The sequence below is a fragment of the Arachis stenosperma genome, chromosome 2 (assembly GCF_014773155.1).
Source record: "Arachis stenosperma cultivar V10309 chromosome 2, arast.V10309.gnm1.PFL2, whole genome shotgun sequence".
In the NCBI taxonomy this organism is placed as follows: Eukaryota; Viridiplantae; Streptophyta; class Magnoliopsida; order Fabales; family Fabaceae; genus Arachis; species Arachis stenosperma.
The window spans coordinates 100,474,110-100,501,232 of NC_080378.1; the positions used below are offsets into that span (position 1 = coordinate 100,474,110).

The 27,123-nt window shown below is 34.5% G+C and overlaps 2 protein-coding genes across 7 annotated transcripts; both read right to left on the reverse strand.

The window, feature by feature from the left end:
• Positions 1-272: 272 nt before the first annotated feature.
• Positions 273-19,353, reverse strand: LOC130960751 (uric acid degradation bifunctional protein TTL-like). Of its 6 annotated transcripts, XM_057886210.1 has the most exons (8): positions 18,934-19,347; positions 18,782-18,861; positions 18,596-18,701; positions 15,506-15,595; positions 2,251-2,468; positions 2,059-2,160; positions 864-957; positions 273-765 (listed from the first exon to the last, which is right to left on the reverse strand). In XM_057886210.1, the coding sequence occupies exons 4-8, from the start codon at positions 15,507-15,509 to the stop codon at positions 512-514; spliced, it is 672 nt and encodes a 223-aa protein (XP_057742193.1). In that variant the 5' UTR covers positions 15,510-15,595; positions 18,596-18,701; positions 18,782-18,861; positions 18,934-19,347; the 3' UTR covers positions 273-511. The 6 variants fall into 6 exon arrangements, with proteins under 6 accessions (XP_057742193.1, XP_057742195.1, XP_057742194.1 ...); XM_057886212.1 differs by lacking the exon at positions 15,506-15,595 and having other exon boundaries at positions 18,782-18,837; positions 18,934-19,344; XM_057886211.1 differs by lacking the exon at positions 15,506-15,595 and having other exon boundaries at positions 18,934-19,344.
• On the reverse strand, positions 2,476-7,808 carry LOC130960750 (uncharacterized). The gene is made up of 4 exons (XM_057886206.1): positions 4,037-7,808; positions 3,647-3,958; positions 3,450-3,555; positions 2,476-3,381 (listed from the first exon to the last, which is right to left on the reverse strand). The coding sequence occupies exons 1-4, from the start codon at positions 5,215-5,217 to the stop codon at positions 2,707-2,709; spliced, it is 2,274 nt and encodes a 757-aa protein (XP_057742189.1). The 5' UTR covers positions 5,218-7,808; the 3' UTR covers positions 2,476-2,706.
• Positions 19,354-27,123: the final 7,770 nt, after the last annotated feature.

Sequence of the window (27,123 nt, forward strand, 5' to 3'; positions counted from 1 at the left end):
TATAATAATAATAACAATAATAAATACCAATATTAAATAATATTAATAATTAATAAAATAAGAAGGACGTGAATATAATAATAATGTGAGTAGTTATTAAAATAATAATAACTATCAATAATAATAATAATAATAATAATATTAATAATATTATTAATAACAATAATAATAATAATTACTAGCATATTTCTAGATACTTTTTTCAGACGTCAAAAGAAAGTAAAAAAAAAAAAAGATAGATTGTTATTTGTTAGTTTGTTCGAAAAATATCATAGCAAAACATTTCGCTCATCATTGTGCCAAGAATTTTTTATCAATCAGAATCTTGCGATAGTCTTTCAATAAAGTGCAGAAATACGTAAAGCAGTAGACCAAGGACCTTCAATGCCGCATAGTAACGATCCCTAATAACAATCTACTGAATTATATAGTCACGACAACTTCAAAAAACAAGTCTTGGACATCCTATAAATCAACATCCTAATTCTTCAATTAAACTACTGCAAAATCCTCAAGGGTTCAAGTATCTAGTCGCCCACATAGCTAGGTGCCAGGCCTTTTTCTCCTCAGGTGACATTCCACTATAAGGATAATCATTCTCTTCCGGCGTTTTATTGAGGTCATACGACAGCATCGAAACATTTTGAGCAGCAGAATCAGCCTCTTCAGAGCCACCGGAGGGGACAACGTCCTCTTTCTCCTCTGAATCCGGAACCACCTCTCCAGCAGCTTCAGATGCTTCCTGAATCTGGGAAAATGTTAACCCTGAGAGGTACATCATAGCACAAAATAGGCGTAGAATTTCAAGAATTAGTGTATGAACATAATCAAATTACATCAACAAGTAAAGTTGTCTATCTTACGTTCCCATAGACGTTCAAGTCCGTGTTCTATGTTTTTGAATTCCTCTTGTGCTGCAATATCCAGTTCAACAACAAGAGTATTTTCATATCGTGCCTGCACAACACATCACAAAAATAATGTAGAAATACTGTTTGTAAAAACCTGGGACAATGTAAAAACATTCAAATGATTCGGAACCTAAAACATAAAAAACCAGGTGACTCAGTAGTAGAATCATTACATTTTATTATTTGAGATAGAATTTTAGATTAGATAGCAAGAAGACTATGGCATCAAATAAAGAGAACACCAGTAACACCAGAAACAGAATGAATCTTTTGGAGTGCTCTTTCTGCTCAAATCAGAACAAAGAATATGCCTCATGCACACAGATTAAGGTCTCTAATTGATACAAGATATAAGTGACTCCTGAATTGTTGCGGGCTACATTTATTCTCAACTGGTTTGGTTCGATTTTTTGAACCTAAAAATCAGTATGTGGAGTAGGTATGGTTTTTCTAGTGAATCAAATTATGCCCAGCTATAATTGCAGCACTAGAACCTATAGAAATACATAAGTAATATCCGATAAGAGTGCACTAAACTAGGACCATAATGGGTTTAAAGTTTTTGATACCCAATCATTGCAGGTTTGAGGATTTGCTTTCTGCTTAAAACATTATACAGTTAGGTGGATTTATGCAAATAGTATTACATTAAACCCATTTTCCTTTTTATCCATCCACAAGTACACGAAGTGACATGCCAGATAATAACTTGATATGCATATTACGATAGAAATAAGTAAGTAGAGAGGATATTGGAGAAAGAAAAGATAGCAATTAATAAAAAGTTATACTTGTGTCATGAGGCAATGCTCTCTTTATATTGCACTATGCACTTCTCAAGTTTTAACACCTATATATCTTGAAACTTATTTGAGTTAACTAACATTGTTTATCTTCAACTACACAAGTAGCAAGTTTCTGTGCATCTCAACAATAATGTCAACCAGAAAATGACATGTAAGCACCGAATCTCAAATAGCGTGACTGCACAAACAAGCATAATTAATGTATAAGTGCTGCAACTATGAAAAAAAAGTAAATTTCATTTTCCAAAAGTAAAATATTGAGCAATAAGTAGAATATGAAACCCAAATTGAGCCAGCGCACATCATGCCAAGGCAAAGGACGGTAAAACATGAATATTTACCTTCACCTCGTCAAGTATTTCCTGTGAGCACCACTTTTCCGTACTTGTTATAAACTCAAACCCAAATTTAGCCCAGTACTTTCGGTCCCAATGAAGCATTTCCTAAAATTTTAGAATAACCACATGAATATGGTTTCTTCTGACAAATAAGAAAATGGTTTAAAAAATTAAACTGTGCAGCGGCAAACAAACCTTCATCATTGAACCAGGTGCATAACTAATGGCTCGAAAAAGGTGACTTTGTCCAGAGAACGCATCCAACCATGATTGTATGCGGGACTCTTTGAACCACAATTGCCTTGCAAAGAACGTTGCGTGGTCCAACGAAGAGAACGGAGACGCTTCTATCATCTTCTCTGCGAACCAATGGCTTCTGGTAATGAGAAAGAAGTCTCTGGTCTCCAATTTCCCTGATAATCCACCAAAAATAGAAAGAATGTACAAATACAATATAAAAATGTGACTATAGGAAGTCTTAAAGGATAGAAAACACCGTTGTCAAAACCCAGATAAATAAAAGAGCTTTATATGAGACGATGCGTTTTGAAAAATCTAAAATAACTCAATCAAATCAACCTATTGTCGGAGAATATTACTAAAATACAATCTACTCAAATATGAACTACATGCATGATGGAGAATAGCATTTTAGGATTCGGCGGCCTCTTCACAATCTTCAACCCTTTCGATGGTGGACTCTTCTAAATCGCCGTCTCTCGTCAACCGCAGGCCTTCGACATCAAATTCAGGGAGGCTACTCATACAGGATTGTGGATGAAGGTCGACCTCACAATGTTCATAATCTTCGCCCATGTCAAACAAATCTCTTGGCTTCACATGAACCACTACACTCCATCCGTCCTCTACCTCATCCTCCACGTAGAACACAAGACGCGCCTCAGATGCCAAGATATACGGCTCATCGTCTTCTCGATCACCGGTGTGGATAGGGTTGGCAAAATTGACACAGGTGTGGCCCAAAACGTCTTGCCGGATGCCTCTGCCCGACGTAGTGTCCGCCCAAAGGCACTTGAACAATACTACAGTGAATTGACCGCTGTAATTTAGCTCGATGATGTCTACTAATCTCCCGTAATACGAGACACCTCCAACAGCAACATTGGCATCCCGTTTACTTGCATAACTTCTAGTATCCGAAGTGACATAGACCCCACTATTCTGTGTTTTCATCCCTTCCTCCCTCGACATGGTCCTGAATTTAAATCCATTGACGTTATAAGCCTGATAGCGACTGGCCTGAGCACGGGGACCGCAGGCGAGCCACTGTAACTCGTTCGAATGATCCGTGCTTCCAAATTGGACCTGACATTGAACCATTAGAGACAAGAAGGCATCAAAGGGTTGTAGGATCCTGAGATATTATAGATTACCTTATGCCTGAACCAGTTCGAAAATTCTCTGTGCACAACAGTGTCTATGTGAGACTGCGACCTTGTTTTACCTCGCAGTTTTCTCTTTGTGAATGCTCTGTACTCACTGTGCATAGACAAAGTTTGTTCAAGTTCATTTCTATCAATACCCAAATTGGCTAACTGTATAATTTTAGAACTTAGGTTGTTGTACTTACTCCAAGAATTTCTCTACAGCACTGCAATTCACCAGTACATGACGATGTGCTTGAAGCTGTTCGGTTGCTGTTAGAGTAAAATATGAAGCTGCCCCGACCGACTTTCCAACCTCTGGGAACATGCCGGCAATCTCGCTCTCTGGAGCATCGCTCGGTCGGTCGTCAACGCGCGTCGGTCGGTTGATCCTAGTCTCGACATTATCTAAGTATCTTGAACAGAACGTGAGAATCTCCTCGGATAAGTAGCCCTCTGCAATTGATCCTTCTGGTTGTGCCCTGTTACGCACGTACTGCTTGAGACGACCTAGGTACCTTCGAGTAAATAACATAAATTAATAGGTGACAACAATCCTAGTTATAGAGGTCGAGAAAACTTAAGTAGATCTTTACCTCTCAATTGGGTACATCCATCGGTAATGCACTGGGCCACCAATACGGACCTCCTCGACCAAATGCACCGTTAGATGAACCATAACTGTGAAGAAGGAAGGTGGAAATATCATCTCCATGTGGCACAAAGTATGGACCACACGATCCTGAAGGAGAGGAAGTTGTTGAGGATCAATGGATTTACTGCATATTAGTCGGAAAAAGGCTGATAACTCAGCCACGACGACAGACACTGGGGTGGGCAACACGTGTTTTGACGCAATTGGAAGTAGATGTTCCATTAGGATATGGCAGTCATGACTCTTCAAGCCGAATAACTTGCGCTGTTTTAAATCAACACAGCGAGAGATGTTGCTAGAGTACCCGTCTGGAAAGACCACATTCTTGATTGTCCTAAGAAAGACATCCTTCTCTGGATTCCGCATGGTAAAGACTGCAGCAGGATACTTTCCACCTTCAATTGGCCACATATCCTGCCGGATGCCCATCAATTGGAGATCTTTTCGAGCTTTTAGGTGGTCTTTGGACTTACCGCTTTCGTTCAACATGGTGAAAACAATGTTGTCGCATACATTCTTCTCTATGTGCATCACATCAAGGTTGTGACGTAACTCGTTGTTCTCCCAGTACGGCAAATCAAAGAATACACTCCTCTTTTTCCATGGAGACTCGTCTTGCACCACAGTCTGCTGTCCACGCCTTCTTTTACCAGCAACTGCTTGCACCTTGCCTTGTGAGACAGGAACACCCTCCAGTTGTCTCAAGACATCCCTACCAGTCAATTTGGTAGGTGGGGATCTATCATCTACCTTGCCATCAAATCTACTCCGGTCCTGTCTATATTTATGATCGCGATTCAAGAAGCGACGATGACCCATATAACACCATTTCTGACTGAAGGTGAGTCGCATAGTCTCGGCATCCAAATTACACGTGGGGCAAGCTCTCCCGCCGTAAGTATTCCAGCCAGATAAATTGCCCAAGCCAGGAAAATCACTGATAGTCCACATCAGTGCAGCTCGCATCTTGAACATTTTCTTCTCACTCGCGTCGTAGGTATCAACACCAGCCCACAACTCCTTCAGCTCATCGATCAGGGGCTGTAGATAGACATCTATGTCATTGCCAGGCATTTTAGGACCGGGAATAATCATAGAGAGAATAAAGTTGGTTTGTTTCATGCAAATCCATGGGGGTAGGTTGTACGGTATAAGAATCACTGGCCATATTGAATATTTTGAACTGAGGTTTCCATAAGGATTGAAGCCATCACTAGCCAGGGCTAAGGGAACATTGCGCGGATCGCCAGAAAAGTTAGTATATCTCCTGTCAAATGCTTTCCAACCTTCGCCGTTGATGAGCGGATATTTTGTACGCTTTTTGGGGGTAATTTCATGTAGATTTTAGCATGTTTCAGTTAGTTTTTAGTAAAATAATATTAGTTTTTAGGCAAAAATCATATTTCTGGACTTTACTATGAGTGTGTGTATTTTTCTGTGATTTCAGGTATTTTCTGGCTGAAATTGAGGGAGTTGAGCAAAAATCTGACTTAGGCTGAAAAAGGACTGCTGATGCTGTTGGATCCTGACCTCCCTGCACTCGAAATGGATTTTCTGGAGCTACAGGAGTCCAATTGGCGCGCTCTCAACGGCGTTGGAAATTAGACATCCAGGGCTTTCCAGCAATATATAATAGTCCATACTTTGCGCAAGGATAGACGACGTAACTTGGCGTTGAACGCCAAGTACATGCTGCTGTCTGGAGTTAAACGCCAGAAAAACGTCATGATCCGGAGTTGAACGCCCAAAACACGTCAAAACCTGGAGTTTGACGCCAAGAAAGGCCTCCACACGTGGAAAGCATTAGTCTCAGCCCCAGCACACACCAAGTGGGCCCCAGAAGTGGATTTCTGCACCAATTATCTTAGTTTATTCACTTTCTGTAAACCTAGGTTACTAGTTTACTATTTAAACAACTTTTACAGACTTATCTGGTACCTCATGCTATTTTCAGATCTGAATTACATACTTTGTGACGGCATGAGTCTCTAAACTCCATTGTTGGGGGTGAGGAGCTCTGCAGCGTCTCGATGATTTAATACAATTCCTTTGTTTTCCATTCAAACACGCTTGTTCTTATCTAAGATGTTTATTCGCGCTTAACTGTGGAGAAGGTGATGATCCGTGACACTCATCACCTTCCTCAATCCATGAACGTGTGCCTGACAACCACCTCCGTTCTACATCAGATTGAATGAATGTCTCTTAGCTTCCCTAATCAGAATCTTCGTGGTATAAGCTGGATTGATGGCGGCATTCATGAGAATCCGGAAAGTCTAAACCTTGTCTGTGGTATTCCGAGTAGGATTCCGGGATTGAATGACTGTGACGTGCTTCAGACTTTAACCTGCTGGGCGTTAGTGACAGACGCAAAAGAGGGATTCTATTCCAGTAGGAGCGGGAACCAACCGGTGATTGGCCGTACTGTGACAGAGTGCGTGCATAGCTTTCACTGCGAGGATGGGAAGTAGCCATTGACAACGGTGACACCCTACATAGAGCTTGCCATGGAAGGAACCTGCGTGTGAGAAGAGGATTTCAAGGAAGAGTAGAAATTCAAAGGACAAAGCATCTCCAAAACTCCAACATATTCTCCAGTGCTGCAAATCAAAGTAACATTGTTCCCTCTTTTATGAAATCCAGTAATTTCACTTTTAATCCAAATTAATCCTTGTTGACATCCTAACTAAGATTAATAAAATAAATATTGATTGTTTCAAACCAATAATCTCTGTGGATTCGACCCTTACTCACGTAAGGTATTACTTGGACGACCCAGTACACTTGCTGGTCAGTTGAACGGAATTGTGCTCTGAGCAAGTAATCAGTTAGTTAAATTAGTTCTCTTTGGCACATGCCAAGGAGCCATTAATTAAGGAACACAATTTCGTCCACCAAGTTTTTGGCGCCGTTGCCGGGGATTATTGAGTTTGGACAATTGAAGGCTTATTTTATTTCTTAGATTAGGAATAATTTATTTTTATTTTTATTTTTTATTGTTATAGAGTCATTAAATCTTGATAGGATAGTTTATTTTCAAAAAAATTCCTTTTCAAAAATATTATTTTTCTTAATTAATTGTTAAATTTTCGTGAGTTTAGTGTCTTGTTCTAAGTTTGGTGTCAATTGCATATCTCATATTTTCTTTTAAAATTTTCGACTTGTGTTCTTTGTTCTTCATTGATCTTCAAGTTGTTCTTGCTTATTTTTCTTATTTGATCTTGAGTTTTTCTTGTTCTGTGTCTTTTCTTGTTTTTCTTGTGCTTTTTCAAAACATTAGTTTTCAAAAATTTAGTTTATCCATAAAAATAATACATCTTTAAAATACATTACATTTTTAATTCAGTTGGTTATAGTGTTGGCTTATGTTCTTGGCAATTGGGCACCAGTTCTTTTGAAAATCTTTTTCAAAAATAATTTTTCTTGGTTTAATCTGTGCCAAACTTTAAGTTTGGTGTTTTCTTGTTAATTTTAATATAATTTTCGAAAATTTGTCTTGGTTTTCTAAAAATTTTAAGTTTGGTGTTCTTTCTTGTGTTCTTGGTGTTCTTGTGAATCCTCAAAGTGTTCTTGAGTTTTTCTTGTGTCTTGATCTTAAAATTTTTAAGTTTGGTGTTCCTTGGTGTTTTCCCTCCAAAAATTTTCGAAAATAAGGAGCATTAGATCTAAAAATTTTAAGTCTTGTGTCTTTTGTGTGTTTTTCTCTTTCATCATAAAATTCAAAATTCAAAATTTTTATTTTTTTTCTAACTAATTTTGAACTATTTTTTTTCGAAAATCTTTTAAAAAAAAAAAAAAAAAAATTTTCAAATTTCAATTTCAAAATATTTCTAATTTCTTTTATTTATTTCGTTTATTTTATTTTTAATTCGAAAAAAAATATATATTTTCACAAAATATTTTCAAAAAAAAAAAAAAATATATATATATATATATATATATATATTTTAACTCCTTTTTTTTATATATTGTTATTACTTATTCCATTTTTTTTAAAATTAACATATAAATTCTCAACTTGTATTCCATTATGGAAGTAAGTATGAATGGACAAGACAATATGAATGAACAGTCCAAGAGGACTTTGGGGTCATATGCTAACCCCACTACTGCTTCATATGGGAGTAGTATTTGTATACCTTCCATTGGAGTTAGTAGCTTTGAGCTGAATCCTCAGCTCATTATCATGGTGCAGCAAAACTGCCAGTATTCTGGTCTTCCACATGAAGAACCTACAGAGTTTCTGGCACAATTTCTGCAAATTGCTGATACAGTACATGATAAGGAAGTAGATCAGGATGTCTACAGACTACTACTGTTTCCATTTGCTGTAAAAGATCAAGCTAAGAGGTGGTTAAATAACCAGCCTAAGAACAGCATAAAAACATGGAAACAGCTGTCAGAAAAATTCCTGAATCACTATTTCCCTCCAAAAAGGATGACACAGCTAAGGCTAAGCATCCAAGGCTTCAAACAAGGAGATAACGAATCTCTTTATGATGCCTGGGAGAGATACAGAGAGTTGCTAAGAAAATGCCCCTCTGAAATGTTTTCAGAGTGGGTGCAATTAGACATCTTCTACTATGGGCTTACAGAAAAAGCTCAGATTTCTCTAGACCACTCAGCTGGTGGATCTATACATATGAGAAAAACAATTGAAGAGGCTCAAGAGCTTATTGATACAGTTGCCAGAAATCAACATCTGTACTTAAGCAATGAATCTTTCATGAAAGAAGAAACTAAAACAGTAACTGCAGAACTCAGTCCAGTGGATCAGGCTAATGAATTCAATCAGCAATTGGACTTTCTAACTCAACAGCTAGCCGAATTCAAGAAAATATTACAGGAAACAAGAATGGCTAACAGGAACATGGAAGTACAATTAAAGCAGACAGAAAAACAACTGTCAAGACAAATAACAGAAGAATGTCAAGCAGTTCAATTAAGAAGTGGGAAAATATTAAATACCTCACTTCAAAGAAGCAGGAAACCAAGAAATGAACAAGTGGATACCCAAAATCCTCCTGAAGACAGTCCGAGCCCAGAAAGGGACAAAGCTGGCGTTCAAACGCCAATAACAAGCAAGGAGGTGGCGTTTAACGCCACCCCAGCTTCCACCTCTGGTATTCAAACGCCAGTGGGTGATCAGTCACATACAAGTGCTGATAACAATCCTTCTAAAAAGGCTTCCCAACCCACTTCTGTAGGTAATAAACCTGCAGCAACTAAGGTTGAGGAATACAAAGCCAAATGCCTTATCCTCAAAAACTCCGTCAAGCGGAACAGGATAAGCAATTTGCCCGCTTTGCAGACTATCTCAGGACTCTTGAAATAAAGATTCCGTTTGCAGAAGCACTTGAGCAAATACCCTCTTATGCTAAGTTCATGAAAGAAATCTTAAGTCATAAGAAGGATTGGAGGGAAACTGAAAAGGTCTACCTCACTGAAGAATGCAGTGCAGTCATTCTGAAAAGCTTACCTGAGAAGCTTAAAGATCCTGGGAGCTTTATGATACCATGCACATTAGGAGGTAATTGCAACAAGCAAGCTTTATGTGACCTTGGGGCAAGTATCAACCTAATACCTGCATCTACTATCAGAAAGCTTGGTTTAACTGAAGAAATCAAACCAACCAGGATATGTCTTCAACTTGCTGATGGCTCCATTAAATACCCATCAGGCGTGATTGAGGACATGATAGTCAAGGTTGGGCTATTTGCCTTTCCTACTGACTTTGTGGTGCTGGAAATGGAGGAGCACAAGAATGCAACTCTCATTCTAGGAAGACCTTTCCTAGCAACTGGCCGAACCCTCATTGATATCCAAAAAGGGGAAGTAACCTTGAGAGTCAATGAGGAAGAGTTCAAGCTGAATGTTGTTAAAGCCATGCAACATCCAGACACCCCAAATGACTGCATGAATGTTGATATAATTGACTCTCTGGTAAGATAGGTCAATATGGCTGAGAGTCTCGAATCAGAGCTAGAGGAAATTAGACTCAATGCTTTCGAAAATGCAAAGATTTACAAAGAGAAAGCGAAAAGATGGCATGATAAGAAATTGTCATCCAGAGTCTTTGATCCAGGGCAAAAAGTTCCGCTATTCAATTCTAGGCTCAAATTATTCCCTGGGGAATTAAAATCCCGGTGGAGAGGTCCATATGTCATTACAAACGTGTCACCATATGGATACATAGAGCTTCAGGATAAGGACTCTAACAAAAAGTTCATTGTTAATGGACAAAGAGTCAAACATTATCTTGAAGGCAATTTTGAGCAAGAATGCTCAAAACTGAGACTTGATTAAAACTCAGTCCAGCTAAAAGACATTAAAGAAGCGCTTGCTGGGAGGCAACCCAGCCAATCACAAAATTTAATTTTATTCGTATTAATTAATTAATTATTTCTTTACAGGTTTGAGTCCAAGTATCTTCAAAAGGTGAAATAGCAATTGGTTAAAGTCACAGAGTTACAGGGAAATTTGGAAGCTTACTGGCATGAAAAAGCCAGTAAGAAATACTTTGGCGTTAAACACCCAAAGAAGCACCCACTGGCGTTCAACGCCAGTAAGGGTAGCCTTCTGGGCGTTAAACGCCAAGAAGAAGCATCTTCTGGGCGTTAAACGCCAGAAAGATGCACCTTCTGGGCGTTTAACGCCAATCTGCTAGCATTCTGGGCGTTTAGAAAAACGCCCAGTAAAGAAGGACCTCCTGGCGTTCAACGCCAGGAAGAAGCATCACATGGGCGTTGAACGCCCAGGAGAAGCAACATGTGGGCGTTAAACGCCCAAACCATGCACCATGTGGGCGTTTAACGCCAGGATGGTGGGAGGAGGTACAATTTCGTTTTTCTTTGCAATTTTTCAAAATTTTTATGTTTCAATTCATGATTTCTTGCATAAACATATTTTAAATTATCACTTTCAATTCCAAAAAGTTTATCCTAATTTCTAAAATCCAATGATTGCAAATTTTTTTTTTTTTTGATTTATCTTAACCCAAAAGAATAAATGGCTTTCCAATTCAATCCATCATCTTTTCAAATTTGTTTCCAACACATCTTTAACTCCTTTTAAAAATCCTTTTCAAAATTAAAATTCAATTCTATCTTTTAAATTTTGATTCATATCTTTTCTTTTTTTTAAATTATATCTTTTTCTAATCCAATTCTTTTTCAAATATTTTTAATTTCTTCTCATATCTTTTAACTCATCTTATCTTTATGTGAAAATGCCTTTCCTTCTTCTCCTCTCCTTTCCTTTCTTTTGCTTGAGGACAAGCAAACCTCTAAGTTTGGTGTGATTTGCCATGATCACTGAGCTAAAACTCATTAAGATCATGGCACCTAAGAGAACAGGAAGAGCAAGGATGTGAACTTAAGGGAGCTGAAGCATCAGAAATTAATTCTTGAAGGCATCCCACAGACTAAAGGAACATCCACTTCCCAAAATACAGGTTGCTAAGTTCTAATTCCAGCTTTAACTCTGTGATAGTATTATTATAAGATTTTACCTTAAAAGTTATATAGGAGTAGTAGTACTTAGCATATCTATTTTGATTTTATTTCCAATTAAGCTATAATTTATTTTTCTCATCATCATCAGGCATGAATAAAGTAGTAAATTTTTTTTTTTTTAGAATAAAGAAGTAATTTATATTTTTTTGAGTTCTTAGTAATAAAGACTATAATTAATTATATGTGGTGGCAATACTTGTTGTTCTCTGAATGAATGCTTAAACAGTGCATAAATTGTACTTTGAATTTGATGAATATTAGCTCCTGAAAGGATGAGGAACACGAAAAATATTATGGATGATCTGAAAAATCATGAAATTGATTCTTGAAGCAAGAAAAAGCAGTGAAAAAGAAAGCTTGCGAAAAAAAAAATGGCGAAAAAAAATAGAAAAAAAAAAAGAAAAAAAAAAGAGAAGGAGCAGTAGAAAAAGCCAATAGCCCTTAAAACCAAAAGGCAAGGGTAAAAAGGGATCCAAGGCTTTGAGCATCAATGGATAGGAGGGCCTAAGGAAATTAAAATCCAGGCCTAAGCGGCTAAATCAAGCTGTCCCTAACCATGTGCTTGTGTCATGAAGGTCCGAGTGAAAAGCTTGAGACTGAGTGGTTAAAGTCGTGATCCAAAGCAAAAGAGTGTGCTTAAGAGCTCTGGACACCACTGACTGGGGACTCTAGCAAAGCTGAGTCACAATCTGAAAAGGTTCACCCAGTTATGTGTCTGTGGCATTTATGTATCCGGTGGTAATACTGGAAGACAAAGTGCTTAGGGCCACGGCCAAGACTCATAAGTAGCTGTGTTCAAGAATCAACATACTATACTAGGAGAGTCAATAATACTATCTGAATTCTGAGTTCTTAAGGATGCCAATTATTCTGAAATTCTAAAGATACAGGGAGATGCCAAAACTGTTCAGAGACAAAAAGCTACAAGCCCCGCTCATCTAATAAGAATCTGAGCTTCATTTAAAACTCTAAAATATATTACTTCTTAATTTCTGTTAGAACCTATTTTATTCATCTAGTTGCTTGAGGACAAGCAACAGTTTAAGTTTGGTGTTGTGATGAGCGGATATTTTGTACGCTTTTTGGGGGTAATTTCATGTAGATTTTAGCATGTTTCAGTTAGTTTTTAGTAAAATAATATTAGTTTTTAGGCAAAAATCATATTTCTGGACTTTACTATGAGTGTGTGTATTTTTCTGTGATTTCAGGTATTTTCTGGCTGAAATTGAGGGAGTTGAGCAAAAATCTGACTTAGGCTGAAAAAGGACTGCTGATGCTGTTGGATCCTGACCTCCCTGCACTCGAAATGGATTTTCTGGAGCTACAGGAGTCCAATTGGCGCGCTCTCAACGGCGTTGGAAATTAGACATCCAGGGCTTTCCAGCAATATAATAGTCCATACTTTGCGCAAGGATAGACGACGTAACTTGGCGTTGAACGCCAAGTACATGCTGCTGTCTGGAGTTAAACGCCAGAAAAACGTCATGATCCGGAGTTGAACGCCCAAAACACGTCAAAACCTGGAGTTTGACGCCAAGAAAGGCCTCCACACGTGGAAAGCATTAGTCTCAGCCCCAGCACACACCAAGTGGGCCCCAGAAGTGGATTTCTGCACCAATTATCTTAGTTTATTCACTTTCTGTAAACCTAGGTTACTAGTTTACTATTTAAACAACTTTTACAGACTTATCTGGTACCTCATGCTATTTTCAGATCTGAATTACATACTTTGTGACGGCATGAGTCTCTAAACTCCATTGTTGGGGGTGAGGAGCTCTGCAGCGTCTCGATGATTTAATACAATTCCTTTGTTTTCCATTCAAACACGCTTGTTCTTATCTAAGATGTTTATTCGCGCTTAACTGTGGAGAAGGTGATGATCCGTGACACTCATCACCTTCCTCAATCCATGAACGTGTGCCTGACAACCACCTCCGTTCTACATCAGATTGAATGAATGTCTCTTAGCTTCCCTAATCAGAATCTTCGTGGTATAAGCTGGATTGATGGCGGCATTCATGAGAATCCGGAAAGTCTAAACCTTGTCTGTGGTATTCCGAGTAGGATTCCGGGATTGAATGACTGTGACGTGCTTCAGACTTTAACCTGCTGGGCGTTAGTGACAGACGCAAAAGAGGGATTCTATTCCAGTAGGAGCGGGAACCAACCGGTGATTGGCCGTACTGTGACAGAGTGCGTGCATAGCTTTCACTGCGAGGATGGGAAGTAGCCATTGACAACGGTGACACCCTACATAGAGCTTGCCATGGAAGGAACCTGCGTGTGAGAAGAGGATTTCAAGGAAGAGTAGAAATTCAAAGGACAAAGCATCTCCAAAACTCCAACATATTCTCCAGTGCTGCAAATCAAAGTAACATTGTTCCCTCTTTTATGAAATCCAGTAATTTCACTTTTAATCCAAATTAATCCTTGTTGACATCCTAACTAAGATTAATAAAATAAATATTGATTGTTTCAAACCAATAATCTCTGTGGATTCGACCCTTACTCACGTAAGGTATTACTTGGACGACCCAGTACACTTGCTGGTCAGTTGAACGGAATTGTGCTCTGAGCAAGTAATCAGTTAGTTAAATTAGTTCTCTTTGGCACATGCCAAGGAGCCATTAATTAAGGAACACAATTTCGTCCACCAGCCGTCCCTGGGATGCCTCAAGAAACCGTCAGAGTTGGTTCCTCTCTTGTGCCACAACATGTCAACGGATGTCTTGCTGGACATGAATAATCGCTGCAACCGTGGAATTAGAGGAAAGTAACGGAGAATCTTCGCCGGTAGAGGTTTCCCATTCTTCTTGACAACGGTGTTGATTCTGACTAAAGAATTCTTCCTGGTCTTTTGCTTCCACCTGGATGCCCCACACCGTTTGCATCTAGACAAGTCTTGGTCTGTACCCTGGTATAGCATGCAGTCATTTGGACATGCATCTATCTTCTTATACCCAATGCCGAGCTTCCTTATGATCCTCTTGGCATCGTGCAAGGTCTTCGGAATCCTTGCATGCTCAAAGGCATCCCCCAGTAGCTCTAGAATCAATCCGAAAGCCTTGTTGCTCACTCCGCACATGCACTTTATATGGTACAGCCTAACCAAGAAAGATAGCTTCGAGAATTTTGAGCATCCCGGATATAATGCCTGCTCGCCGTCCTCAAGCAAGTCGTGAAAGGCACGAGCCTCGCAGCTAGGTTCATCAGATAAGTATGGCAACCCCTCCGCAACGTCTCCGACATGCCCATTCATCGAGTCTTCATCGTCACTTTGCAGTCCCGTGAAGTTGAATGCGTCCTGGACCATGTCCCGCATTTGATCTCCTAAATTTACATTAGGTTCTAGTTCTTCCCTAGCGCTGGATCCCTCGTCTACGATCTTCTCACCGTGATGTAACCAAAAGGTATAGTTAGGGGGAAAGGGTTTCATCAGAAGGTGATCGTACGCATCCTCTCTAGTTTGGTAGCACCGGAACCCACACAAAGGGCATGGGCAATGTATCATCCCATCGGATGATGCATTGGCAAATGCGAAATCAAGGAATCTATTTAGACCATCCTTATATTCTACACTCCCTCTAGGCTTTGTAATCCAACTCTTATTAATGTCTAAATGAATGAAATAGCAGAAATAAATAAAAAAATAGTATCAAAATACATAGCACTTGTAATAAAATAAAGGAAAAAATGGGGAGTGTGTCAAGAGAACCAACAACAGTTTATCACAATTATGAGATGGGAGAGTGCCATACGTAATAAACTTGATAATATATTACAAGTAAAACCATGTAAAGAGCGACGGAATAACTCAAAACGGAAATAAATTTATAAAAGTTACTTGCTTCCCAGGTAACATGTAGCACACGATAGGTATTGGGGAGGAGGCTTACTCATTGCAAAATTCTGTGCTTTCTAAATAATTATTGGGTGAAAGAATTGCTGGTTCCAAGTCCAAAAAGTGAAAAGAAAATAAAAGCTTCCTTAAAAAAAGAAAAAGAAAATAGGACTGAAAGTTAGATGTAAAAAATAATAAAAAATAAATATAACTAAACAGTCCTAATGGATAGAGAATAAAATCTTGAAATTGTAGACATAAATTTCGTAGGTATGTTTATGCAAAATATTTGAGTATAGTTTCTCTATCTTGTCGTCTACCATAGAGGTACAAATAATTGGTTCAGCGAAAAAGAACATAAAAAAATAATAACAACACGAGCAGCTCAGAAAGAGTGACACACAAGAAAAGGGTCTGAAAAAATCAAACAGCAATTTAGGACTAGAGTAGCATGAATGACATCAAGAGAATCATGACCAATTAGTCCAGTGTCATAGTAAGTATGGTAGCAACCAAACAGCATGACTTAGCATGAATTGCACAAAAAATTGGTTAAGAGAAGTGTAAAACCATAATGGCAGCAGAAGCATAGTTGTGCACTTAATATATGAACACCATAGATAAGAAATCAGCACCATAAGAAGTAGTCTAATAGCAATAGCAAATAAGCAATAGTATAATAAGCATAAAGATACTAAAATGGGAGCATTCAGCGTCGAAATGACCAGGATAATTTCCCTAACACAAATAACTAGATCAGCAACTATTAAAGCAACTATTAACAAGACTAACAAAAAAAAGGCTATAAATTAACGCTAAAAAACAACAGAATATCTAAATAAGGAATATAAGCATGAACCAACCATTCTAACACACACTCCTCGCAGAAAATGTGTTTGCCCCGCAATAATATGGCTTAATTATATTGAAATAAATTGCAAAATTAAAGTGAACACGATGATGATGATGCATACAAAAAGCTAGCAATGTCATAATTAAAAATGCATTAGTTAGGGACTGAAAAAGAACATAAAATAAGAATAAAAAAATAGCTCAGGAAGAGTAAGTCAAAAAAAATAATGGACTGAAAAATGCAAATACCAATTCAGTATTAGATAAGCATGAATGACATCAAGAGAATCATGACCAATCAGTCCATTGTCACGGTAAGCATAGTAGCATAATAACAGCAGCTATTATCTTGAAATGAACCAAATTGGTGAGGAGAAGAATAACACCACAATGACAGCAGCACAAGAATTAGTAAGCAACACGTCATTAACACCTCGGCATTGTGATTCAAAATTAGATATTGGAGATTTTTGTATATTTTTTGTTCCTAAACAGTTCGTAAATGGTAAAAAGTAATCTCTCTCATTAGTTAAGCATGTTATAATTAGATTTGCTTCAGGCCGTAGTAATGCTGATTTGAATTAATAATGAGTGATCAATGAATATAGGCAGGCTAAGAGAGCAAGATTGCATGAACCAAAATGGGAACGTGATGTGAAGAACTGAACAAAAAGTAGTGTTTTTTACACATGCAATGCAATTTGGTTTATAAGAATCAAAGTCGATAGGGAGGCAATAGTAATCTGAGAAAGAAATAAAGCCAATAAGGATTTTGATTTATAAGAATGAAAGAGACGGTTTTGATTGCACTTTGCAGCAAATGACAATGGTATTCAACAGAAAATAAAAAACCCAACAAACAAACAAAGCTACATATAATTCCTTCAAAGAAACTCCATGTAAACTAACTCCACTACCACCAAACAAAATAGAAATAAATGGAACACACTAAACATAATAAAACCTTGCACCAACATAATAAGTAAACTATCATTAACGGAAAACTATCTTCCACCTTTTTTCAAAATTTTCTTTAATGACAAGTCCTCCCTTTTTCTCCGTAGCACCAAGGAGCACTTGAGCCCTCCATGGACCATCAATAAACTACAATGACAGCTACATTAGCATCCCACTTAATGTAATCTTCTAAGCCCATGATGCGGTCAACGAAAGCATATTATAACTAGAAATGATTGAGTGTGCTATGCTGTACAGAATTGCTAACAACCATAATTCCAAACTCATTAATGTTCAGGATTAAAGTGTGCTCCTTTTATTTTATCATTTTATTTTATTTTTTTCCCTGAGAATAGTATAACTTAAGTGAAGCTCAATGAAGTGGCAATGGTCCCTTTCAAGTTTTAGCCATTACTCTCTACACATGTGGAAAGTGAAAAACTAGCTCATTTGAAGAATAGGGGAAAGACACAAACTTTAAGCACCCCATGTCTGAATATGAAAACTAAAATCCCAGATCTACATGCAATGTATCACCAAAACATCAAAAGGAAGCAAAGCATTTAAATAAAAAAGTATGAAATTGAAAGAGGATACAATGTACAACTCAAGTGTTGTAAAACAAAGAAGTAAAAAATAGAATGAAAATAAAGACAAAAGTTACTTTTTTAAAACACTCAAATAGGCATGAAAATGACAGATTTGGGAGACGAGAATAGAAGAATCATAATGAAGATAAAGGAAACTAAGCCAAAACCAACAAGCCCAACTGTGCAAACACACACCCCAACACACAACAACCAACCTGACTCAGAATACTATTATAAACAATACACAGATGATAAATATCAAGCTTTTGTCATAAAAAACAAGGAAAAATGATAACAGAGCTGAACCAATGGGAAGCGGCAAAGAACACAAACAGCTATGAAACAGCAGTTACTAATGTCTTGTACTTTACATGATAAATTTATCAACAAACAAATTTTTCAGATTAGTGCGTGCAAAGTTTCTCAATTTCTCCTGTGCAAGGGAGATGCAAACCAAAGAAACACATTCTTGGGTAATTAAAAAAACAGGAAGTAGATGCAAGAGAGATGCAAACCAAAGAAACTCAACCCTCTAACATTGATAATGAGCCTTTGTTAAAGCCTTATACTCTAACTATCACTTTCAATACAGAGCACCCATTAAATCAAAAAAAGGGGTACCTTCAAATTCCAGTCTATGAACAGCGGCAATTAACCCCAGTTAAAGACAGATATAGATAAATATTTTTACAAAATTCTAACCAACAAAGAAATCAATAAGAAAAGATCAGAGTGTCAGGACTAACCAGTGCCAGGGGACTGGTCGCGAAGGCAGCTGCGCAACTCGACAGGGGAGGGTATGAGCTTCAGGAATTGTGGATGATAGGGGAAAGCTTGAAAAATTGGGGGTTTCTGCAAAATTGGGGTTCTCGATTAATGGTTGTAACATGAAAAGGGGGAATTGACAAGTTGAATCATGATAAAATCCTCACCTGGGTGGGTTCTTCCTTGATATTTCTCGGCTGTGCTCCCGCTCTTGGTTGGCGCGCTACCAAACTCAACTCGCGGGTTTCTGCAGAATTGGAGGGAAGTAATTTCGAGTTGTAAAATAAAAGTGGAATTGAAACACTGATTTGAAACTCACCTAGTGGCGTTTATTGAAGAAGTCGCCGGGTGGGGTGGTTTTGTTTGGCGCCTCTTCTCCCGCTTTGTTCGCACCAGGAAGTGAAATGAGTAAGCCCGAAGATATACTTCCTAATTTAGCAGCGGTGTTCACTCCCCAGCCGCTATCCAGGGGAGTTTTGTGGCTTTTACCTGACCGCCACACATCTCTGCCAGGATCCTTCTTGATTAGCGGCGATTATGGTAACGGCTGCCAACCCCCTGCCGCTACTCTCCGCCTCTGCGGTAGTGGACCTCTTTGTTCTTTAGAATGTTTTACATATAAACATGCCCACATGGCTAACAACCTAGCCTATATGATTACAAAACTATAAATATTAGGATTTGCACAAATCAAAGTATAATTACAACTTGTACAAACATGAGATTATTTATCATCAACTAAAATTGTTCTATGTGAAGAAGTAAAAAGCTTCATGTGGAGGTATATGCATGGCAATTACACTAGTAAGTCACTATGATCATCACATTAGTCAATATCAATGAATATGTTAATAATTATAGTAGTCCACCAATTATTGCCCATGATTGTTCACACACTCTATATATTTAGTTATTAATTATTAATTATTAATATATATCTAAACTTATTTTCATATTGAAAATTTTGTCCACTACCAAATCATTAGGTTATTACTTATTATTCAACGTCCCAGGTTAATCACAAGCTTATAATTGGCTTTGCTAGGCTGTTAGCATAGATATTTTATTGATTAAATTTTGGAATAATCTCAATCAAGTAAAGCTTTAAGTATAATGCAAGTTGGCATAATTAAAGATCGAAAATTAAATTAAAAGTAGCAGTGATGTTTTTTATTAAAAAAAAAAAATATTGATTACGTAGAACAGAGCACATGCTTGTTGCAAGTACATCAGATATATTCATGGATCTCTGACTCCAACGGTTCCTAGGTGTTAGTGAATCACATTTGTGACAGTTTTCTGTTAACACTGAACGTTATGCATGTGCACTTTATTGAGAACTCTCTTGGTTTACTCAAATCATTAGTGAGAGATATGAGGGAGATTGTGATCAACTTTTAATTGTTTAACACGATTATTACTATTATTATTATCATTATTAATCATCAGGGCTACAGGAATTATTTTTAATATGGAACCGGAGATAGTGTTTTGTTTAAATATTGATATTTGAAGTGTATTATATTATTGTGAAAATATTCAATACACTCTCCTACATGTTTTAACACATTTTATACCTGTTGGTTGGGATGTTACCACGTGTTAAAACACGTCTTTTTACGTGTTAGTTGAGATATTGCCACGTGTTCAATACACCTCCCTACTTATTGTAACACGCTCCCACTTGTTACAACACGCTTCTCTATTTATTGACTTTTCACCTACAAAATCCAGTCATCTATAATTACACCTAATAATCTCATTTCTAATAAAAATACTAATACTTTTTTCATATAAAAAAATTAGTCTCAGGGCTACCTGACCTTCAAATTCCTAAAACTAAACACGTTACAAATAATTTATATTGCATCTTAAAAATTAGTACTATATTATAGAATAAAATATTTTTTTATCTTAAATGTTTAGTTAAGTTTTAATATTTTTTTGAATAATTTTTTAGTTCATTTTTATTTTAAATTTTTTTAAACAATAATGTTAGAAATATAAAAAATTAGTGATACATATAGAATATATATTATAATATAAAAATACACATTTAAAAAAGTTAAATATTATATACGTAATATCTAATTTGGTAGCTGATTATATATATATATATATATATATATATATATATATATATATATATATATATATATATATATAGTATTTTTTATTTTTAAAATACATTTATTGTTGTCCTCATAGTTAATTCCATCAAAATTGAATAATAGTGAGATAATATTAAATCCACTTTTAAAGGTTTGAAAAAAATTTTTAAACATTAAAATTGGATGCAAATATTTGAGCCAAAGTTAAAATCCATGTTAAAAATTATTTATCAATAAGCCAAGGAAGAATAAGAAAGATTTTTTTTTAGAAGGGAAAAATAAATAAAATGATGGGCTCATTGAACCTGGTCAAACTCAAATGAGAACATGAGACCTGAAAATTGATGTAACATGGTGGAAAGAGGACAAATTGTAGGGGGGCACAAATGCCTTAATAATTTTGAATGATAGAGGGAAGGAAAAAAAATATTCACATAAGGAAAGGGTGCAATAGTAGTGGGCTAGATGACCCACATGGCAACAAGATAATAACCTAGCTAAGTGAAGATCCTTTGACCTACAAATCTTCCTTGAAAAGAAACTCTTAAGGTAAAATATTCAAAAATCTATCTTTTGTGAACAAGCTAAGTTTTAGTTCACACCTGAATTGATAAGCTTTTATTCAATCTCCAAATTTAATTTGATGGGTAAAATTCTATATTTATAAATATAATATAGAGTTTTAACCACTAGAAAATTGTTTTACCATTAGATATTTTAATCAAACATAAAAAATTTGATTTTTCATTCTTATGAATGAACTGTACGTATTTCAAATGACAAAAAAAAAATTAGTAATTATTGTCAAAAGTAATGAGTATTTTAAAAAACAAAATAATATATATTTGCAAAAATTAATATTTATAATTGTGTCATAAAATTATTTATTCTAAAAGTTTATAGATAGAGGCATAAATTAATTATTATATTTAACATGTCTTTTAGACAAAATTTTGTTTCGGATTTTTATGTAAAGTTTGTATAGACTTCTTTTTGTTTTTTATTTGTTTGTCTTAGTGAATTTTTTTGGAGTCATCGAGAATTGAATTTTAAATTTTCTTATATAATTTTTAATATCCTGTTAAAATAATTATTTATTCCAAAACTTTATTAATAAATGTGTCTAAACGTTTTTTGAACTAAGTCTTTAACTAAATTATAGCGCATTTTTTCTTTGTACATGCAGTTTGTCGCTACTTTATTATCATCTTTTTTACATACTTATTTTTTTAATGTCGTCTCATTACCGTCGTACTTTTTCTTCTTATTTAATTTTTTTCTCCTCTTTTTTTATTCTCTTTTATTGTCATCTTCTTATTTTCTTATATCTGTTTAGTAAAAAAGTAAAGAAATTAAGCATAAAAATTTTGATACATAATATAAAAATTTTGGTGCACATTATAAAAATTTTTGTATCATATTAATAAATTTTGTATTATATACAAAACTTTTATGCTATATATATAAATTTATGTGCTATGTGTAATTTTTTTTGTTGTGTATAAAAATTTATGTGTCCTGTAAAAAAATTGGCTGCTTTATAATAAAATTTTGTGCTAAAGAAGTACAGAAATAAAAAATTACAGACATACACATTTTTATTTGTTGAATTTGTCATAATTTAATTAAACTTAGTTATTAAAATTATTTGTGCATATAGTATGACTGAAAATTTAGATTCATAGATAGGAATATTTAATATGTAATTTTTTTGTTATGTTTTTAAATTTTTTAAAAATTTATTTATCATTTGTATCAATTTGAAATTCGTTTTATTAGTGATTCAAATTTTCGGATACTATTTTTCTGTAGTTTATTCAATAATTTATAATGGAAACCATATGTCATGTCAAGCATGTAACAAGATATTGCAGCCCCTTTTTCGGCGTGCAAATAGGGACGATCCATTGCTTCCCTAACATAAACTTTCGTTACCCTTTGTTCTCTCTTATCCTCTTCCTCACACAATGCAAACACATTCATAATAATAATAACCACGTGAGAACCCCATGCCACAAGGTCCTAGAACATTAGAACATGACTCAACCCTCGCATTATGATAGTGTATGCCTAAAGTTAAGCAATCACAAATTTACTTAACCCAATGTCTTTAATGAAAAGTTCCTTTAAAAGATCATTTCTAATATTATGGCTGTAAAATTTGACAAATTAAATTAAATGTCATATTCTTTTATAAGAATATTTCTATATAAGCTATAGAATTTGCTCAAATTAATTAAATATAGTTTTATATAATTCAATCCATCTTGTTCAGCATCACACACTATTCAATATATAATCAAAGAATGATTTAAAGTCAACCCTCTTTATGCACGTCACCTATAATTTGGAGCATTCAAATTGCGCATTTTATCTTTAAATTCACTGTAGAGAAGATAAAGGAATTATATTTTTTAATTTTTTTTTCCAGAATAAAAGATTGAGTGTTTTTGCTTAATTTTTGCGCTAGTACAAGTTATTGGTTATTTTAGGTCGAAACATTGTGAACTTTACTCAATTTTCTCCTGAAGAATCAAACCTTAAACTAAGATTCAAGGAAATCAACAACTGATCTGATATGACCATCAAACTAAAAGGACATGAAATCAAAAGAATAATAAATTTATTTGCATTAGTCAAAGCTAAGAAAAATGTAGCAATTTCGTCCATGTATCTATCATAATATCACTCATTCCAAAAATTTAAACTGAAAGGAAGAAGCAATATAAATAGTTATATTCTGTGGATTAAATAGTTATATCTCTGTTCCTATCACACTAAAACAAACATAACAAAAAAAAAAATTAATATTACAAAAAGGTCCTATATTCTGTAGATTAAATTATTAATATAATGTATTTAACACGACTAATAATTATCTATTCAAGAATTAGTATTTTATCTCATCTTTACCTATTATTATCATCCATTTCACTATTTACTTGTTATTTCTATCGCTGTCACCATATTTAGGTTAATGTATTTAACTTGATTCAAAAGTTATATTGCGGAGTACGTAGTAATGTAAAGATATACTTAAAGTGAAAATAACAATAATAATAATAATAATAATAATAATAATAATAATAATAATAATAATAATAATAATAATAATAATAATAATAATAATAATAGAAGAATTAATTGTACTTTTTATGGGTGTGTTCACCAGTCTAATCCTAGAAAAGAGAAAAGTGAATTTTGAAAAATTAAACCTCGCTATTTATGAATTTGTTATAAATTTGTTTCTGATAACTCTTCAAAATTCTTCAACTCTCTCTCATTTTCAAGTTCCTTCCGAATTGGGATGTTTTATAATATTTTAACTTAATTAATCTTTTTATTCCTAAATCACCATATTACTAATCCTATCTCTAATATTTTAATAAACGGTAAAATGATAAAAATATATTAGTCTAAGCTTTCCAACTCTTCATCTTTATTTATTTTAAACTCATGAATAAAAGTAAATTTAAAAAGCTCACATTCTCCGTTCACTTTTTCTATATTCTCTCCAAAACCTTTTTCTAAAACACTCTGCTAAATTGTCTCTTCAGAAACCTTTTTTTTTCATGCTTTACAATAATTTATCAGGAACACCCTCTAAGTGACAAAAGAAAAATAAACGTTAAACCCTCTCTCAACGCTATAAAAAATTTTGGTTAGAACGGTATTTTTTTTTGTATTTACGGCGGTTTAAATCGCTATTATTACTAAAAATGATAATTTTAAAAAGTCATAATATCTAGATATCAGAGCGGTTCTTTAAAATCGTCGTAATATAAATGCCATTTTAAACGTTTTTTTTTTGTAAAGCATCGTTTCCACCATCATTCTTTTCCTTCTATTCTCTCACTAAACATTCGCCCTTTTCCTAGTCGAAACATCTCTTTAGGATTTCTCCTATAACTATGACGTATTTTGCAGATTTTGGAGTGAATTAGAAGAGTTGGTTACTATTTCTACTATTTTTTTTTTATAGATTGGAGTCAATAAATCTATTTGTCTATAAATTGGTATATATTGTAATTTGTTGTATTTATTATTGTTATTAAATATTAATTGAAATTAAAACTAATAAATTAATATAATTGAAAAAGATTTATAAATTAAAAAAATATTTAATTTGTGAATAATTATATGTGTAGGATAAAGACTTGAACTCTTAGAACAAAGTTATAGGATGAAAAATTATGGAAGTTTTTTGTGTTTGCTTCATATATATTGAACGTAGGAAATAAAGTAATTAGTACGATTAGGGTTAACAATATTAACGACCGCACAACCATCGAAAAATTTCCAAGATTAGAACAAATAAAAAAATTAATTTATGATTATTAATGATAGCTGTATTGTTAGTAAAATTAATTGAATTTTGTCATTTCTCAATTTTTACCATGTATTTTACTTACCGTCAAAGTGTTGATATTAATAATTGATTTCATTTACAACATCGAGATATTGGTAAAAGGTGAAAATTCAGGTGTAGTTGACTTCACGTGAAGTTGATAGTTGAGAGTCATTAGATGAAAATTTAGTAAAATCAATTAAATCATCTAACGACTCTTAATTATTAACTTTACGTAAAGTCAACTGCACTTGAATTTTCACCTACTAATGAAACTATTTGACCGCAATTTGACTATCAATAAAAGTAATTACTTAACCGTCAATAAAACTGTCGATAAAATACGATATTCTTATGGTAAAAAAACAAACAAAAAATAAATTCATAATTTTCATTGCAAAAATTGATATAATGATGGGACTATTATTACTACTGTTCAATTACATGAAGGATGGGTTATATATCATGGTGGATGTATACACCAAACAGTGGGATATCACATAGCCCGTCATTAGGGCACCATGTAGAGACATTGGATGCCATTAACACTACTATGGGTCCCTTCATTTGCCTTCTTTAATTTGTGATTTACTGCTCATAAATTTCAGTATACTAGTGTAAATAAGTTACATTTAATTATTAGTTTCTAACTTTATCTACTTCCTAGTTTATTTCTAGTACTATGAATTCGTTAAAGCTTTATGTGAATCAGAAAATTAGGATAAATTGCATAGTTAAATAAATTAAAAGAACATTTTTTAATTATAATATTTGCAAAATAATTATATTTTATTTTTGTACTTATTTTTATATAAATTTTTATAGAAGGTAGAGATTACATATATCACTATAGGATGCAGAGATTTATATAAAAATAGAATAAAGTTATAAATCAATAGAGGCAGTAGCAGTTTATAAAAAACAACTTCAATTAAGGTGGTAACATGTACTCTATCTGCGGGTATCCAATGCGATTCTATCCGATTGGGTAGGTTGTCAATTCGATCTGCAACGGGTAGGGTAGGGTAGGGTGCGGGTTGGATTCTCGTGCGGATCGGGTAGGGTGCGGGTTGAGTCTCAACTTTACCCGACCAACTCGCACCCTATATATGTATATGTTATATATTTATATAAAAATATGTTTTAAATGGATACTGAACTAAAGACCTCTCATTAAATGTAAAAGGTCCTTAGCCACTAAAAAAAGATCATTAATTGATAATTTAATACTTTTTTTTACATAAAAGTCAGTTCTATTTTAAATTATCATGAAGTTATATAATAATTTTGTATCTTTTTTGTAACCCGCGGGTAGGATCGGATATCCGTGGGTTGAAAACGGGTAGGATTAGAGTTGGAATATTCTCAACCTACGAGTAGAGTAGGGTTGAGTTTATATAAAAATCTCAACCCACGGGTAGGGTTAGAGTTGGTTTCAAACCCTACCCTACCCTACCCATTGCCACCCCTAACTTCAATATGTAAATTGTAGTAGATTATATATAATGATTTAGGAAAATATTTAAATTTTATATCCAAATCTAAATGCATACCTAAACTAATAAATTATTTAAATATTAAAAAAATCTATTTAAATTTTAAAATGTAAGGTTTTAAATTAAAGTGTAAATAATATCTAATATTTTTATCCCATTTTAAGCTAATTGAACTTTAATTAATTATGCTTTAATTTAAAATATTATATTTTTAAATATTTTTAGATTTTTTTAATATTGAGATTTTAGTATTTAAATTATTTTGTATAAAACTGGATATAATATAACTTTTTGCAAACCTATAAATTCTTAGAATATTAAAAAATAGTTCTTAAGTTGTTAAGAGTTATAAATACTATATCTAAATTATAATATAAGTATATAACTATCTTTCCCTAAGATTGATTTTAATATTGCTATTAAATTTGTGCTTCACAAGAAAAAACATTCATAGTCAATATTCATAGATACTACAAATGGTATACATATGTTATAACTACTATATACACACAAAAAATTATTTTCCTAATCATCTCACCGTACATGCCAATTTA